Source organism: Ambystoma mexicanum, chromosome 1p (assembly GCF_040938575.1).
Source record: "Ambystoma mexicanum isolate Mex_15411 chromosome 1p, UKY_AmexF1_1, whole genome shotgun sequence".
Lineage (NCBI taxonomy): Eukaryota > Metazoa > Chordata > Amphibia > Caudata > Ambystomatidae > Ambystoma > Ambystoma mexicanum.
In genome coordinates, this window is record NC_090921.1 from 565,881,652 (window position 1) to 565,899,355 (window position 17,704).

General features: G+C 50.0%; 1 protein-coding gene across 1 annotated transcript in view; it reads right to left on the reverse strand.

The window, feature by feature from the left end:
* Positions 1-764: 764 nt before the first annotated feature.
* MKNK2 (MAPK interacting serine/threonine kinase 2) overlaps positions 765-17,704 on the reverse strand; it is a 106,953-nt gene continuing 90,013 nt past the window's right edge. Inside the window, exons 13-14 of the mRNA XM_069649507.1 lie at positions 2,331-2,374; positions 765-1,397 (exon numbers count right to left, since the gene is read on the reverse strand). Of these exons, the coding sequence (XP_069505608.1) occupies positions 1,151-1,397; positions 2,331-2,374 (291 nt within the window). The 3' untranslated portion in view covers positions 765-1,150. The remainder of the gene's footprint in view (positions 1,398-2,330; positions 2,375-17,704) is intronic.

Consider the following 17,704-nt stretch of genomic DNA (forward strand, 5'->3'; position numbering starts at 1 on the left):
ACCTCCTCCAAAAACGAAAAATGTACAATAAAAAATAAACAGCACAATTGTCTCGAATTCTTGAAAATGCTCCTTTTTTGGCAAATATGTCCTTCCACCTGCCTGCGAGAAAATGCCAAACGCCAGGCATAATGACCATAGCCATTACAATGCCAGAACACTAAAGACGTAATACGAGAAACATTTCAACTGAAAGGGTCAAGAAGTCTGCCATTTACCTGAAATTGCACGCTACAGATTATTTCTGCCACCTACAAAATGCAGCATTTCTAAGACTTCCCCTAGAGATGTACGTAATTTCAGCACAACATATACTGGTGAAGTATACTGCAAATGTAAAGCACAAAATGCCAACCATTTGCTGTGTAAAACAAGAACAAAGCCTCTCCCACGCATTACCAGGTACATGGAGGCCTTGCATCCTTCAACAATTCCCTGGATGCCCCCTAATAACCTGGAATGAAATGGTAATGTCAAATGGTCTAGAGAGGAGACATTAATAAAACCGGGTCCTTAAAATACCCTTCAAACAATCTTGTCTTATAAAGGTTATAGAATGCTTTTTTTTGGTTTTCGGAATGCTTTTTAAGCTGCAAGAGGAGCATAAAAATAGAACTCTTTGCACCCCGAATTTCCATCAACCACCAGTGACGATTCTGGTGAAACAAAAAATTGCTATATTCCCCTTTAATCTCCAAACCCACTATCGATTCCCAACCGCTCACACACCCAGTATTGAAAATATGACCAAAAGTCTTTCACAGTTTGACGGGAGGAGAAATATCTAAGCAATCGTTCATTTCTTTTTTTTCTTTTTTACAAAAATAGTCTTTTTGAATACAAAACAATCCAATGAAGTTCAGTTTCTCACTGCCCCTTCATGTCCATGAGATAAAGAATGCTTTTCCCCCCCTTCCCAAGTTCAATTTTTTTCTCGGTATCATAAAATAAAAGCCTTCTTTTAAAAAGGGTGGTACATAAACGAGCTTGCCGAGGTGCATGGATCAATAACATTTGGAAACCAGCCATTAAAAGTAAATATTGACCCAGTATTCGGCACCAGCAGGAGTTACAGAAAGAAGGGCCAGACCCTTAACATATATACGGACATACAATACGGACTGGGGAAACGGGAAAGAAAGTGCAAATTTCACATGCGGTCACCCATGACCAGGGTGCTAGGAGAAGGGCTGCTAGCCCCAGACAAGGTCTTCTGCCGTCTTTTGGCCAGTTTGGACTCGGACGGCGGAGACAGCCGCATGGAACATGAGGTAGCTTTGATGACAATTGGTCGATTCTCTTCCTCCTCCTCCTCATCCTCCTGGTGCTGCGTCAGCTGACGGTTAACAGCCATGGCTTCAGCTGCAAAGGAAGTGAGCTCTTTGGCACTGCTGTTCCTAGATGGGAGGGGGCGAGAAAAACAGTACAGAACAATTTTCATGTAAGAAACGGCACACTGAAAATGTACACAATGTCAACACATAATTAATGTAATCTATCTACATGAAATTGTTCTCCGACTCACCTCTTACCATTTACCTAGGAACCTACTTCACCCATTTTCAGCACTTAAGATAGAGCAGTTAAAAAGAACTAGATATTGAAGTTGCCAATATTCTCCACCTTTAACTAAAATATTCTATCGCCTGGACATATTCTTCCCCCCCCCTGCATGACACCATGGATGCAATGCAGCACACAAATGCTATGCTTTGAAAAAGTTGACCGGAATTGACTACAGATCCTCTCTGGCCTTCCGACTACATCATGCCACTTAAGATTAGGCTTCATTAATTTGCATACCATAAAAAGGGACTTGGGAGCCTTCTAAACATTATAAACCACGTCCCAATGGTCAATGTTCTCAGGTCTATATTTTCCCACCCAACAACTGTTGGGGGTAATAGACTGCTCTCCTTTGCCGCACTCAACCCTATGAACTCCTGCACTTTCCAATTGTCGCTGCAGACCAATAGGTCTTTCCAATACATGGAGTATGGATGCACGAAATGGAATAGAGGTCGACATACTCAGGAATCGTTACTTTACGCTCTTACTTTAAATAATCGGAGCCAGGCAATCTTGGTGCAAAGCATCATTTTACAAGTCTCTGTATAGCCCTGCGTCTAATGGGAACACTAGTGTCAACGAGAAAAGCACTAAACATGTTCCCTCATTTCTATAGTCAGCCCATCTGAGGAACGACCAAAGAGTCAAGGATCACCTGAACGTATTTAAAAATTAATTTACAGCTACAGGTCGTGATTACAAGATGCAGTAAAACACAACAACAAGGGAACAGGGAAGCATGGTAAAAGTAGTGCACCTACCTCTGTAAAATGATGGGAGTTGGGAGTGTGTTGTCTGGAGCACACTAAAACAAAGAGAAGACCTGCTGTAAGATCAAAAGCTCAGCTGAGTCAAACATCCCCAAGACATGACCCAATGATAGTGGTGGTGCTGCATCTGACAAGGAATTTCAAGATACTCAGAAACCAAACAATGCTCATGCATGAAAAAGTGGAGCCTCAATTAAGTATTTGGGAAGCCCGTTACAGAATTGAGGGACTGAAGCTGGCTCAGGCTGAGAACATTAGAAGTTGCCCATCGTCATCTCCAAGCCCCTTAGGCCAAGGACAAGCCCCCACCCCCTCTGGTGGCGCATGTTGGTGGCACCATTGAAGCGAGTCATTGGCTACATGCCCTCGAAAGCCTTGTGCCTTAGATCCCCATTGCCCACAGCACACATCTCTGCCTTTCTTGTCCCCCCTACATGCCCCTGTGGCTGTGCTGCAACATGCCTATGGAAGTTCATGCATGCATGCTTCTGGAGTTTGCTTTTGGTAGTAAGAGAAAAGATCTTCAACATTTTCAACACAGAGGGCCATGGAGTCCCATTACCAAACATTTGGCAAGCTGCAGGTTGCAGTGCCCTCACATAATGTATACCACAGCAACTTCGTCTCTGCAGCAAGCCTGTGATCTACTTATCCATTTCTTGTTCAAATTTCCCCTCCATCGTTTCATATGGAACCAAATTACTTTCGTCAGTTTTTGATCCCGTTCGCCTTTTTGAAGGGCAGTAAAGCCTTAGACTTCACTTTCCTTTTGCTCACATGCAATGGGGAAACGGATTCTTTCACATCAGTAGTACTGGAAACTACTAATATATTTCTTTATTACACACAGCACCTTGCAGTGTAATGGGGATACTTTTGTATCCCCCTAGCTTTTTGGCTACTTTTATATATGCCTAAAGACAAGCTGGTGGCAGCAGTTACATTTTATTTATCGTTTTTGCTACGTATGGCTATTAAAACATGGCCAGTGCCTACAATGCCACTAGATTTTTACTCATTCTTCGGCCATATTGGAGTTTGGCATTCTTTCTGCCTTCTCTAGAAGGGTCTCTCTGTCTCTGTCTCTCTCCTCTCCTCTCCTCTCACACACACACACACACACACACCTCGCTCAACATTCTCTCTCACTTACACACACCCCTCCCCCTAAACGCACAAGCCCCATGCACCAGAGGACTTCAGACCACTATTCCTCTCCGCTGCAACCAGGATTTCTCTCTTCTCCCCCCCCCCTTTATCCCTCCCAACCCCGTTCTGACTGTACACCCACCAACTAAAACCCCCATCCCCTACCAGCAGCCCACACCCAGGAAACACTGATGTACCACCCACCACAAGCACCACAGCTGATCATCACTCTTGATATCTCTCAGGCTTTCCTGCATACTCATCAATGCCAGATCCGAGTACACCATTTGACCTTCTCGAATGAAAACCTGACATCCTATTGATCACTTACATGGCTCACCGACGACTACGGCCCCATTGCACATAAGCGCCCCTGCCCCCAACCCGGATTACTCACTGATCATATTCAATAGGTCCAGCTGAGCAGGGGCACTAGCCATATTTTGAAAACACCTCAGTCATATCGACTGAGAATCTACCATGCAACTCCGAATGCACACATACTAGTAACGATCCCTCTCCTCCACCCACCTGCAGCTTCCTACTCATTTCTAGGCCTCCAGGCTAGAACAGGAATTTGCAGACTCCCGATAAGCCACCTTAATCCTGCATCCATCCCTCACTATATTAGATTTCAACACCTGGTTGGACGGCCCCACCCACTAGACAACCCATTCTCTAAATGAGAATTTGGAAGCTCTCAGCTTGACTCATCTCCCTCGCAGGGCACACCTTCAACATCCTATACAGCACATCGGATCTACTCTCCATACTCCTGCCTCATCAACTAATCTGGACGGATCACTACGCTATTTCTTCTCTCCCGCCAACAACCCTTGCTCCGCAGTTCCTCTCTGGCTTTAAGTCGTCATAAACCCTGACCTGGCCAATTCCCTTCTATACTCCCTTCCAGACCTCCCACCGCAGTGAGGCAATCCCTCCATCGACCATTCGATCCTTGGCACACCAACGATAAGACGCCCTTCATGCCGGCTAGGTGCACCTCTCGGAACTCAGGCCCCATCCAGAAGTTGCACACCATCCCTCAAAACCATAAAGCATCACTAACGTCGAAGACAAACTACACACCTCAAAACATTGCTTGTGCAAGATTAATAGGGCCTACGTGACAGACAAGAAAAGCAAAAAAACAGGAAACCAAATTTCTAACTCCAATAACACGGGCAGAGAACACCACAAAAACATCACTGAATGCAAGCCCCAGAGCTGCTCAACTCTTCACTACACACCCAAGCAAGCTTTCTGTGGTACACTATCTGACCACTTTAACATGCTATGGAGAGACACTGCCTCATCTCCAAACTAGCTTTGGTCAACCCCACTCGCCCAATCCCATCCTTCTCCTGGCCCATCCCCCCCTGGCCCACTCAGCCAGTTCTCTCCTCGTCACACCCATTTCCCACTCCGATTTCCCCAAACTGGGAGCACTAAGCCGGCCCACGGCCTGCCCACAAGATCCCTGTCCCGCTACATTTCTTTAAAAAAATCATAACTACAGCATGTACTAGCAACGTTGCTCTGCCGCTATTAATAAATCTCTCTAGTCTGTATCTTCCAGGAAGCCTTCAAAACCTCAATAAGTCAAGCCCCTTCTAAAATATACCTTCCCTTGACCGCCCCTCCTACCTTAAAACTACAAACTTATCTCCAACACCTGCTTCATTGTTAAACTCCTAGACCAAACAGCTTACAAGCACCTTAGCATATTCACAGAAGCCAACAAGCTCTTCGACCCAGCTCAATCTGGTTTCAGATCTCTTCGAGGCACCGAATCCGTTCGTGTCCATATGGGACGATCTAAAAAGAACAGCTGACTCGTAAGGATGCACTGCATTCATCCTGATCGATCTATCCGCCACTGTTTTGACACCATTGACCACGCAATTCTCATGGACAGGCTAGGCTCCACAACCTAGGCATCAGGGACTCCGCTCCAAGGATCTCAACTTTCTTTTCTAATTGATCGTAAATCATGCTCCTTCTGCCCTTATTCTCTGCCCCTCACCCAGTCCAGATAGGGGTCCTTCTGGGAACCCCCCCCCCCCCCGTCACCTCTTCTCTTCAATTTCTACCTCAGCACACTGTCCGCACTCATCCACTCCCACAACCCCTCATGCTGTAACTATGCAGATGACAGTAGCCCCCAAAACACCATCTCACCGTCACCCTCCTCTCTGCCCCGGCCCACCAACCAGACTGCTCCTCCTGCCTCTCTGCAATCGATCACTGGATGACAGCCTACCACCTTCTCCTCAACCCTGGCAAAACTGAAATACTATTATGCAGCAAAACCGCTACCATCCCACAACCGATACCCTGGCCTAACGCCCTAAGAGACCGAACTGCAGCTTCCACCTTCCAAAAAAATAAATACAAACTAATCGGGGGATGCACAATGAGATATCTCTCACCCAACACATCAACTGTGTATCCAGAACTTGCAACTTCTACTTACGCATCCCAAGGCGAATCTTCCTTTAACTATCCAACCCTCAGACACTCTGCAACACTTGCCATTATCCTCTCCCACTTAAAACTATGCCAACTCTTCTATCTAGGCGTCCCAGCACATCAGGTTAGAAAACTATCGACATATCCCAAACTTACAGCCAGAATCCTCCTTGCCCTCTAACTTACAGAAAATATCATTCCGTGCCCTCAGAGTACTAGACTAGCTCCCCATCAGCCGACAGACCACCATTAAAGCCATGTGCATCACACACCACGCCCTCCAGTTCCTCCTGGACAAGATGACATGCATTACTTACCGTAAAAGCATTTCTGATGATTGTATCTGCTTAGATTCACATGCTGTGCATAGGGTCTGATATCTAGTGGTAACCGCGGATTATTGCATCTTGTCTTTCGGGGACCGAAAGGGGACATCGGCATAGGCGTGACTGAAACACTATCCCTATCGTGACGTGTGTAGTACCCAAAATCCCTCACGCGCCGAGGTCCTTCCGACTGTATTTTTTCTGCCATGAGGGAGCCCAAGGCTATAGTGAGTGAGTACATGAAGAGAGAAAATAGTAAGAAGTCTATGTTCCTTCCACCCAGAGCGGGGAGGCAGGTAGGGCGCATGTGAATCTAAGCAGATACAATCGTCAGAAATGCTTTTACAGTAAGTAATGCATGTCTTCTGATGCTTGTTAATCTGCTTAGACTCGACTCACATGCTGTGCATAGACTAGCGAGCAGTACCCGGAGTTGGAGGTGGGTTGTGAGAAGGAACAGCAGAAAAAAAGATGTCTTAGTACTGCTTGTCCCACCTGAGAATCAGACCTAGAATGAGTGTCTAGGCAATAGTGTTTTGTAAAGGTGTGTACAGAACTCCAGGTTGCCGCTTTGCAAATGGACTCTAGGGGAACATTTGCAATGAATGCTATGGATGCCCCAGTGCCTCGAGTAGAATGTGCTCTAGGCTCGAAGGGCAGTTCTCTCTTTGCAAAAGTGTAACAGTGTGATGCATTTGACAATCCACCTTGATATTGCCGATTTAGAGACAGGGTTCCCTTCTCTACCAGCTGCCACTGAAACAAAGACTGGTTTAGTCTTCCTCAGTGGTTTAGTTCCATCCATGTAGAACATGGCCCTGTGCACATCAAGCGTGTGAAGGCTTCTTTCGGCCATGTTAGTAGATCTCTGGAAGAACGTGGGTAGTTCGATTGACTGGTTCACATGGAACTTCGAAATACATTTCGGCGCAAATCTGGGATGTGTGCTCAGAACTACCTTATCTTTGTGGACTGTAACAAAGGGGTCCAAAACTGAGAGGGCCTGTAGTTCGCCAACTCTTCTGATAGAAGTGATAGCTACTAGAAAGGCTGTCTTGTAAGCCAGGTCTTTCAGACTAGCTTTATGCATAGGCTCAAAAGGGGGTCCCATGAGCCTAGTTAAAACCACATTTAGATCCCACCCAGGGGCTGGGCGAGTGATGGGGGGATAAATTCTTTTAACCCCTTCCATAAAGGCTTTAAATCACAGGTATTTTCCACCACGACACCTTCTGCTGTGACGTTGTGTAGGCTGACAACTCCGCTAGGTGAACCTTTAAGGAATTGAAGACTAACCCAGAGTCCAACAGATGGGTTGGATAGAAAACAATGTGTGAAGGCGAGCAATCGGTGGGATTGACGCCTTTGGAACTGCACCAGATGACAAAAGGTTTTGATTTGCTGGCATAGCAATAACGTGTGTTAGGCTTTCTTGCCTCCCTCAGTATGTCCATGCATCTTTGAGGGAGTTGCAGATGTCCAAACTCTATGACCTCAGGAGCCAGGCTGCTAAGTTCAGAGTTTGTGGGCATGGGTGCAGAGTCTCCCCCCTGTCCTGAGACAACATGTTGTACGGGTAGGGCAGCTTGACTGGTAGGGAGAGGGACATCAGGTGCGCGAACCAAGGTTGGCAGGCCCACATGGGAGCCACCAGAATCATGGTGACTGGTTCCTGGTGCATCTCGTGTACTATCTTGTTCAGAAGGGGAGTCGGGGTGTGGGGGGGGGGGGGGCAGGGGGTGGTAAAGCTTAGACAAATTTCCCCGACCAAGTTATCCAGAGACTGTTCCCCTTGGATCGGTTCTGGGGGTACCTGGAGGCGTAATCTTGGCATTGGGCGTTCTCCGGAGTAGTGAACAGGTCGATCTCAGGAAACCCCCATTCTGCGAAGACGTTGGATACAGTCTTCGTGCAGTCGCCATTCGTACTCTCCTGGCACAGGAAAATCTCTGCTGAGTACGTCCGCCAGAAGATTGAGTTCCCCTGGAACATGTTGGGATATCAGGAACATCTTGTGTTTGAGAGCCCATATCCAGATGTTTTGGGACAGCTTGGATAGCGAGTGCCCCCCTGTTTGTTCAGGTAATACATTGCTGTTGTGCTGTCGGTTAAGACCAGCACTGTCTTCCCTTGCAGTTGCTCCTGAAAGGCTTTCAATGCTTTGAACACTGCTAGTTGCTCCAGTAGGTTTATATGGTTGGACGCTGCCAGAGGGGACCACACTCAGTGCTCTGTCTGTTGAAGCAGTTGAGGGGGGGGTCCCCCCCCCCCTCAACCTCGTGAGATGCGTCTGTCGTGAGAGTGGCTTCCACTGCAGGGGTGGTGAAGGATTTCCCCTTCAAGAGGTTCTTCCTCGACCACCACTGCAGAGAGAGAACGAGGGCTGGCGAGACAACTAACAGATCTTCCCATTGTTCGCTGGCCTGACACCACTGGCTGTTGAGCCACTCTTGCATGGGACGCATGCGCAGCCGCACGTCGGGAACCAAGTATATGCATGACGCCATCATCCCTAGCAAACGCATAGCTTTGCGTACCGTCACCTCTCGACTGGCTACATACTGAGGAACCTGAGAGAGCATGTTCTGAACCCTCTCGCTGGAAGGGAAGACTAGACCGTCTTCCGTACGAATTAGAGCCCCCAGGAACTATTTTACTTGGCTGGGGACTAAGCTGGATTTCTTTTCGTTGATAGAAAATCCCAGGCTGAACAGTAGGTCTACTGTTTTTTGGGTGTTCGAAAAACAAACGTCGAACGAGTACCCCGTGATGAGCCAATCGTCGAGGTAAGGGTAAACTGGAACTGAAAGTCTGTGCAGGTGTGCCGTTGCCACTGCCAGGACCTTGGCGCCGAGGCTATGCCGAAGGGGAGTACCTTGAACTGATAGTGTTTGTCCTGAATCACAAGCCTTCGGAATTTTCTGTGCGCTGGCAGCATTGAAATATGAAAGTATGCATCTTTCATATCCAATGTTGTCATGAAGTCCCCCCCGTTTTAGCAATGGGATCACCTCTTGCAGTGTTACCATGCAAAACTTCTGGGGCTTTATGAACTTGTTCGCTGGGCGCAGGTCTAGAACAGGACGCATGGTGAGATCCTTTTTGGGTACAAGGAAATACACTGAATAGATACCCTTGTTTACCTGAAGAATCGGGACGGCTTCTATGGCGTCCTTTCCCAGCAGCGCTTCGACCTCTTGGATCAGGATCTGCAGATGTTCCGGTGAAAGGCGTTGATGTTTCGGCGGTCTGAACTGTGGAGGTCGGGCGAATTCCATGCAGTAACCGTGGGCGACCGTCTTTAAGACCCACTGGTCTGAAGTTATCCCCTCCCATGCCTTGAGGAAAGATGTTAATCGCCCTCCGTCCGGGGAGACATGAGAGGGGACCTGGACTTGGTGGTCATTTCTGACCCGAAGTTGACGCTCCTCTGGAATCAGAGGCTCTGCCTCTATCCTTTCCGTGCTTCTGACTCCTCTGGGGGTAGTAAGTGGGGCTTGCAGCAGGTTGACTTGAGTTGAAGTTGCCGTGCTGAAATTGTTTTGAGCGGCACAGGTTTGTCCTCGAAAGGACCGCCGAGAATTACTGCCCCTCTGTGAAGAGGGTTTCTGGGAAATTTGGTGCAGCGACTTAATAGTCTCGTGCTCCTTCTTGGCTGTCTCCAACGCATCATCTACCACCTTCCCGAAGAGGTTGGCCTCTTCGATGGGTTTGTTGATAATGGATGCCTGGGTCTCAGGCCTGAAGCCCGACGTGCGCAGCCACGCGTGCCTCTTTAGGAGAGTACCCTGTGCGAGAGACCTGCCTGCTGTCTCTGCGGTGTCCAGGGTATTCTTTACCACATGCTGATTGGCAAGTTTACCCTCCGAGACAATGGCGAGAAGCTTGGCTTTGGTTGGTTCCGGAACCTCTTGAAGGCCTTCCTGGAGTAGGTTCCATTGGGCGTCGATGTAGCTTGCTAGAAACGTTGTGTTATTGGCAATCCGGACGGTATAGGCCACTGCTGACATAACCCGTTTGCCTAAGGCATACAGCCTTTTAGACTCCTTGTCTGGGGGCGACTCTCCCGTGGCAAGGGGAACCCCTGCTCCTTTGCGAGTGTTGAGTCACTACCAGCGAGTCTGGGATTGCGTGTCCTTTGATATATAGAGGGTCGGAAAGGTTTTTCGACCCTCGGGTTCACAGCCCTAGTCTGAGCGGGTGTGAGTAAGGAAGGAGCCAGCCGTCTTTTAACAGAGCTCAAAAGAGGGATAGACTGGCTTGCCAGAGGTTTTTCATTAATAATGTCCTCAGCGAAATCTTGTTCGGGCAAAGCTTCCAGCGTGGCAATTTAAAAAAATTCCGCTGCTTTCTTCAACATGTTGTTGAAAGCCATTTGATCATCCATGGGGAAGCTTGTCGAATCGGATTGGATGGGGGAAGAGTCAAGACAAAACGATATCGAAGTTATGATCGTCCTGCTGGGTGTCCTCCCAGTTGTCTGTTGCTCCTTGATCTTCCCCATAGTTGTCAAGAAAAGAGGCCTCCTCTTCTTCTGTATAGATGTCCCTATACGTGTCCATCTGGTGTTCGATATTTTCATGTATTAGAGGGTTAGGGTCTACCCAAACCTTTTTTGGCAGAGGTTGATCAGAAGCTCTGAAAAATTGCTCCAGCCGATCCATCTACCCCTCAAATTGTTCCGTGGTCCACTTGGATGATCCAAATGGGCCTAACTGAGTAGGGACCGTGGTCTCCGCCCTAAGGCGTTGAGAGGATCTCCTTAGGGTGCTTGAGAGGGGTACCTGGCTTTCTTCGTAAGATTCTTCAGGATCGTCTTCCAAATCCGTGGAAACCTTTTCGGCGGATTGGCCCATAACTTTGGGCGGAACCGGTACTAGGCCCACCGCCGTAGCAATCCTATTGATACTCTTACGGATAGACACTGAATCTTCGGGAGACAAAGCTTCTGAAGATGTGTTGGCAGTGCAAACTTCTTCCGCGGCTACTGAAGGGCCTGCGGATAGCTTCTCGGGTAGAGGCCTACTCGTAGCCTTCGGGCCTGTACGGGCCTTGCAAACCGTCGAAGTTTCTTGTACGGAAACTTCGGCGCATGTAATTTGGGGAGTAGCGCCCTTGTTATGTTTGCTATGCCCAGTCGTCATGCGCTGCTACGGATGCGGGGAAGGCTTCGGATCAGACCGATCCGTGGGCACCGCCGAAGTTTCTGGTGGACCCATTGGCGCTTTCGCCTTCTTCGACAAAGTCGTCGAGGAGGGCGCTTGGGTTGTGTGCTTTGTGTGGTGCGATTGTACGCCCCTGTCACCGGGTGTGGTCCGTGTAGCAAGACTGGAGTCGAGCCTGGAAAGATCGGGGACGGGCGTGGCGGCCCTAGAGGCCCTAGAATAGTCCGCCTCAAGGTCTATAAAGTCCGCGTTGGACGTTTGGTCATCCGATGTACCCCCGTTACTTTTGGCTGGTGTCGCGGCAGGGGAGGGAGGGAGGCTCCACGCGTGACATTCCGTACGCGGCCCACCGCTTCAACCGGCGCTCCTTAAGGGTTTAAGGAGTTTACACGCCGAACACCGCTTTTCGTCGTGCTCTAGGGGGAGACAAGCGTTACACGACGTGTGCTGGTCTTTCCAGGGATATCTGACCCTACACACAGGGCAGAATCTAAATGGAGTCCTTTCCATAGCAGAAGGGAAGGGTGACCAGACCAAAAAGGAAAGCAGTGGAAAAGAGGAAAGACATAAAAGTATGGCAAACCCCGAGCCCACTCTCCCTACTGTGTAGGCCGGCCAAAAGGCCCGACCACGTGGAAGTCCGAACACCGGATCTTAGGCGCCGGAACCCACAGCCGTAGACGATTCCCCCGTAGTCTTCGTCGAAGATGTTCTTGATGGGTGAAGTGACTTAACAGGGAATAAAACCGACAATTCGGTAAGATAAACAATGTCTCATGAAGAGCTCCGCTATAGGGCGACAAGTTATCTGGGCGGAAAAAAACAATTCGAGGGACCTCGGCGCGTGAGGGATTTTGGGTACTACACACGTCACGATAGGGATAGTGTTTCAGACACGCCTATGCCGACGTCCTCTTTCGGGCCCCGAAAGACAAGATCCAATACTCTGAGGTTACCACTGGATGTCGGACCATATGCACAGCATGTGATTCTAAGCAGATTAACAAGCATCAGAAAATTTGCTACCATCCGACCAGATCTCTCAGATCAGGGTTGGCACACCTTTTTGTAATCCCCATCCCCTCACCAGAATGGGAGGATCCACCTTCTCCATCCAAGCCCCTTACATCTGGAACTCCCTTCCACTACACATCCGCCGCAAAAAAACACCAACTCTCCTTGAGGAAGGACCTAAAAACATGGCAATTTCCAGTGGCATCTTGAAATGTCTAGTTGAATGGAGTCCCTCCCACATTTTCATCACAACATCTTTACTCTTCCAGCTACTGCCCCGTTCCTACCGAAACCCGTCGCTCTGCAAGGTGCATAACAGATCAGCCAGGCCATCTCCATTCCCCCTGAGCAACGTCAGTACAAAACTCCACACAGGGACACGAGACACCAATGGCGGCTCCTGACATTATTGCGGCAGCATGCCTCGCAAACTGGCAATCACAGCCCACTATACATACAATCTCAGTCATCCATGACTAAGGACATGCCAGGCTGTTGCTAATGCAATTCCTCAATGAGGAACATGCAGTGGTCCAAGTGTGCAGGAGCAGTTGGTAGCTGTGGTGCTTACTTTTTTAAAAATAAGGTTTTACTGTTCTTATACTTTTTAAAATAAAATAAACTGTCCCGGAATGGTTTCGTTTTAAAATAAGTGTAGGCAGCAGTAGAAATGTGCACTTCAGTGCAACTGAACGTTCCCTTAAACAGGCGCATTTCTTTGCAGGTTTGTATTGTGAGTGGGAGGGACGTGGCGATTGGGTTTGTGGGGACCCGGGCAGGTCAGCAGGGAATATAGTTCCACTACTTTTCATGCACTTCAACCAATGGGAACATGGCCATGCTTCATTAGGTGGAGGTCGGCTGCAATCACCGCGTCCCCCACCTAACGACACCAGCATCCCTCTAAATACACAGTGCACATCAACAGTCCAGTCTATAAACTACCATCGGACTCCAATCCTTAAGAGGTCCTTCCATTAGTCGAACCCGGAATTAAAATACCTTATGCGGGAGTCGCCAGGGGGCGCAGAGATATGCTGATGGGTCTCGGCTGATCTCCACACGTGGGCGCGAAATTTGTATGTTTGGGCCCCCCACCCCCATGGGAGTGGAGGTCTGACCCCCCCCTGAGTGAGCTAAAGTCGGGGGGTGTCTGGGGACCGTGCCTGCGGCACTGCTGGGCTCCTCCGGGCCGGTGTTCGTTCACCGGCTTTTGGCGAGCGGAGCTGCGGCTAGCCCGGCAGCGAGATCTGCGCGGTCGCTGGCTGCCTGTCAGAGGCTCAGAAGACTGTGCCGCAGCCTCCTCCCCTGCCGCAGAGAGCTTGGACACGTCGGCCTTTGTCCCCGTGGGGGCTGTGAGTGAGGCACCTGGGATGGTCCTGGAGGGCCGGACAGCCCCGATTGCGGGACTTTTGGAGGCAAATCCTGTTTGTTTGGAGGGGCCCGCCGGCTCGCCCCATGGAGCTGTCCTGCTGGTGTGGCTCCTCGGGTACGTGTTACCTGTGGGGTTGGTGCCACCCTGTTCCTGCGGAGCCTGTTATTCCCCCCACATTAGACTGGTCCTGGGCCGTGACGGATCTTGGCGGGGGCCAGCAGCCCGCCTGCTCCCGTTGTGCCTCAGCTGCCTCGAGCGGACCTTCCGCAGACTCTGAGGGTCAGACTGATTGCTGCATCATTAGACTGTTGGGGCTGGGGCTGGTGTCCCTCAAGGTTCGAGGTGACCCGGGAGGTTTATGTCTTTTGCAGCCCCATTGTGATCTGTGGCACCAGTAGTGCGGAGGAGGCCCGTTGGGGACACTATTGGCCAGTCTCTTGTCCCGCATCTAGGGTGATCGCCAGGCATTGGGGTGCCACTGTCTGGAAGTCTCGCACGCTGGATTTGGGGCTCCTGGGATTCTGTGGCCGTGTTCCACCGTGCAGGGGGCTCTCGGAGGCAGTCCAGGGAGTGGATGTGGTCGCTCTGGAGTGTGCCGGGACGGTGGACTTTGTTGGTGGCTCTTGTTCAGGCATCTACTGCCGGATCTCCTTGGTCTATCTCGCAGCTGAGGCCCGCTTGATATTGCTCTAGAGCGCAGGGAGCCGAGCATTGTCTTGAGAGCTGGAATGTCTTGGTGGTCGGTGTGGGGATCTCCTGGTGCCTGCCTCTGAAGCGTCTCTTGTGGTTCACACCCTTTTGGTTCCTGGATGGACGGGGTGCAATCTTTGCAAATGTTCTGACGTGCCCCTGTCCAGGTGCCAGGCGGGACCAGTATGCAGGCGGCAGACCCATCAGAGACATCGGAGGCTCAGTCCATGAGCCAGAACATGGCGGCCCTGTTGGAGGAGATCCACGGCTTCAGGGCCGATATTAGCAGGCAGCTTGACTCCCTAGATAAAAAGGTGGACACTGTCGAGGACCGGGTCCAAGCCCTGGAGGCCAATCGGACGTCGGCAGACCTATTCGAAACGCAATTCGACATGCGCATGGCAGAATTAGAGAGGCGAGAGGAGAAGGTCACTCTTAAGCTCGATAACTTGGAGAATAGGGAAAGGCGGTCCAACCTCAGGTTTCTGGGTATCCCGGAGCGGGAGGGGAGACCCAGATGGACATTGCGAGGAGAGTCAAGTCTATCATAAATAAGCTCTTTGATGGGGAGAATACCAGCGAGCCACATTTGATAGAGCCCACAGAGCGGGATGTCGTGCGGGAAGCCCGAGATCCGTTCTGGTTAAATTTCACTACTATGCAGAGAAGTCCAAAATTCTGGAGCTGGCACGACAAAAGGGCCCTATCGAATGGGAGGGTGCTAAAATATCGATCTATCAGGACCTTTCGGCACTCACCCTCGCCCGCCAGAGATTGTGCAGCCCTCTGACAAGGTGGCTCCAGACTAAGGGAGTGCGCTATTGGTGGGGGCACCCGTTCTCACTTACGTTTGAGTTGGATAGAGGGGTCCTTCGGACGCATCGGGTCGGCACTGCGTCCGGGTGCACCGAAGTACAGAAAGGTGGCGCTGCCCTCCTTGGAGCAGCCGGTGATGGATCCTTGAGGAGGAGGGTTCTGCTTCTAGGGCAATCCTGAGCGCCCGGGGATCCTATGGTTGGCTATTTGACCTTTTGGAAGATTGTTGAGACCTTCCTAGGTTGGGTCTGCTGGACTATTCTCTGTTGGTGGTGGGGGTGGGGGGATGGAGGGGTTATGGGGTTTGACCTGTTGGGTTATGTCACTGAAGTAGGGGGGGCCCCAGAATTTCTGGTTTCTTTTGTTGCATTCCGCCCAAGTGGAGGCGATCCTTGGCGGCCTGACGGTGCGGCATGTGGATGTCATGTCCGGTCCAGGTGCTCAAGGGTAGGTGGGGTGGATGGGGTTAGTTTTGTTGGGGAAGGGTGCTGTGGGTTGTGGTTCAAAATGTGTATTTCTTTTGGGAGTTGGGGTGGGTTGTTTTTTTGCACTTGGGTCTACCTGGTTTAAGGGATCACATTTGCTCTTATTTGGGCTTCATGTGTGCGCTGCGGTCTAGGAGTTGGACACTCTCAATCGCCTCCCCGGTGGGGGCGGAAGATCCTTTTGGCTTTTCTTATGGATGAGTCTTTACTGCTGATGTCGGTGGGGTCCTTAAAAGTGCGGGGGCTGAACTCTCCAACTAAAAGCTCTGTTGTTGAGGGAATTTGCTAGACTGAAACCATTTCCTTTTCCTACAGGAATCCCACTGGGTCGTCCTTTTGATCTCCCAGGAGGCCCACTTCTCCCCCAAAGCCCACATAGCTGACCCTGAAGGGCGATATATAATGGTTAAGGGATAGCTGAAGGTCCGACTTTTCACTTTTGTGGGTGTTTACGCCCCGAATGAAGAGCAAGATGCTTTTTGGGAGGGGATGCAGGAGAGGACCAGAGGATTTGCTGAAGGCGCGCTAATTGTTGGGGGAGGGGGTGAAACTTTAATATGGTTTTGTGTCCGGAGAACGACAGGAGATCCCCCAATCCGTGCCCCGACCTCAGATCCCAGCTGAAGATGGCGGATTCATTCAACCGGGTTAAATGGTGAGCTGGGTCTCGTGGATGCACACCCTGTTTGGCGTGACCGCGAATCCCTCTTTACGTTTTGCTCTACGGTGCATCAAGCTTTCTCTAGGATTGATTATTTGTTAGTGGACTCCGCGATCAGAGATTGCGTGTCCGATTTTGCTGTTGTGACTCTCCCATGGTCCAATCACGACTTAGTCCGAGTCAATCTAGGAAACCTTCTCCCTGCCCCAAGTAAGTCGAGGTGGATATGTAATGACCTGCTTTTAGCAGATAAAGAACTGAGGCAATCCCTTCTATCTTCCATCGAGGAATTTTTTAACCATAACGACATGGGTGAGGTGGACCCCAGAATTGTGTGGGATGCATTTAAGGCCACGATTAGAGGTACGTTGATTGAAATGGGAGCTAGGAGAAAGAGGGAGAGGGCGAGGGAGAAGTCCAACTTGAGGGAGCAAATCGCGGCCATTCAGCCGGGGGGCAAGTTGAAAACTCATATTTCCCCAGGTCAGTGTCATGTGCTTCAGAGCCTCAGAGCAAACTATCTGCCCTTCTTGTAGGTCAGACGGAGAGAAAGCTTGCGTTCTTAAAACAACGGTACATGGAGAAAGGGGAAAAAAGCAGATAAGGTTTTGGCCTGGAGGCTGTGAGAGTTGCGTAATAGTAGGAGGGTTAATCGGGTCGAGCGGGAGAGAACATTTTGCAGGATGGCCAAATAGCAGAGCAGTTCAGGCAGTATTATGAGGCTCTCTATGCTTCCAAATATTGTGGGGATGGCAAAGAGGTGGACCAATTCCTGGACTCCCTCCCCGTCCCCGATCTCGCTCGGGACTCCTCGGAGTCTTTAGAGCTCCCTATCTCGTCTCAGGAAATAATTGATACTATTGCATCCTTGAAGAGTGGCACGGCTGCGGGAGATGATGGTTTCTCTGTCCAATTCTATAAGACTTTCCGTTCCACGTTGGCCCCCTTCCGGTCCAAGGTGTATAATGCGGCCCTAGACTCTGGCTCCCTGTCCGATACCATGATGTCTGCCCTTATTGTGGTGCTTCCAAAGGAGGGGAAGGATCCCTCGCTTTGTCAGTCTTACAGACCCATCTCTCTCCTTAACGTTGATGTTAAAATATTGGCTAAACTGTTGGCGAATAGGTTATCTAAACTTCTCCCCTCGCTGGTCCATGGTGATCAAGTAGGCTTTATCCCCGGGCGCCAAGGTTCCGATAATGTAAGGAAAAC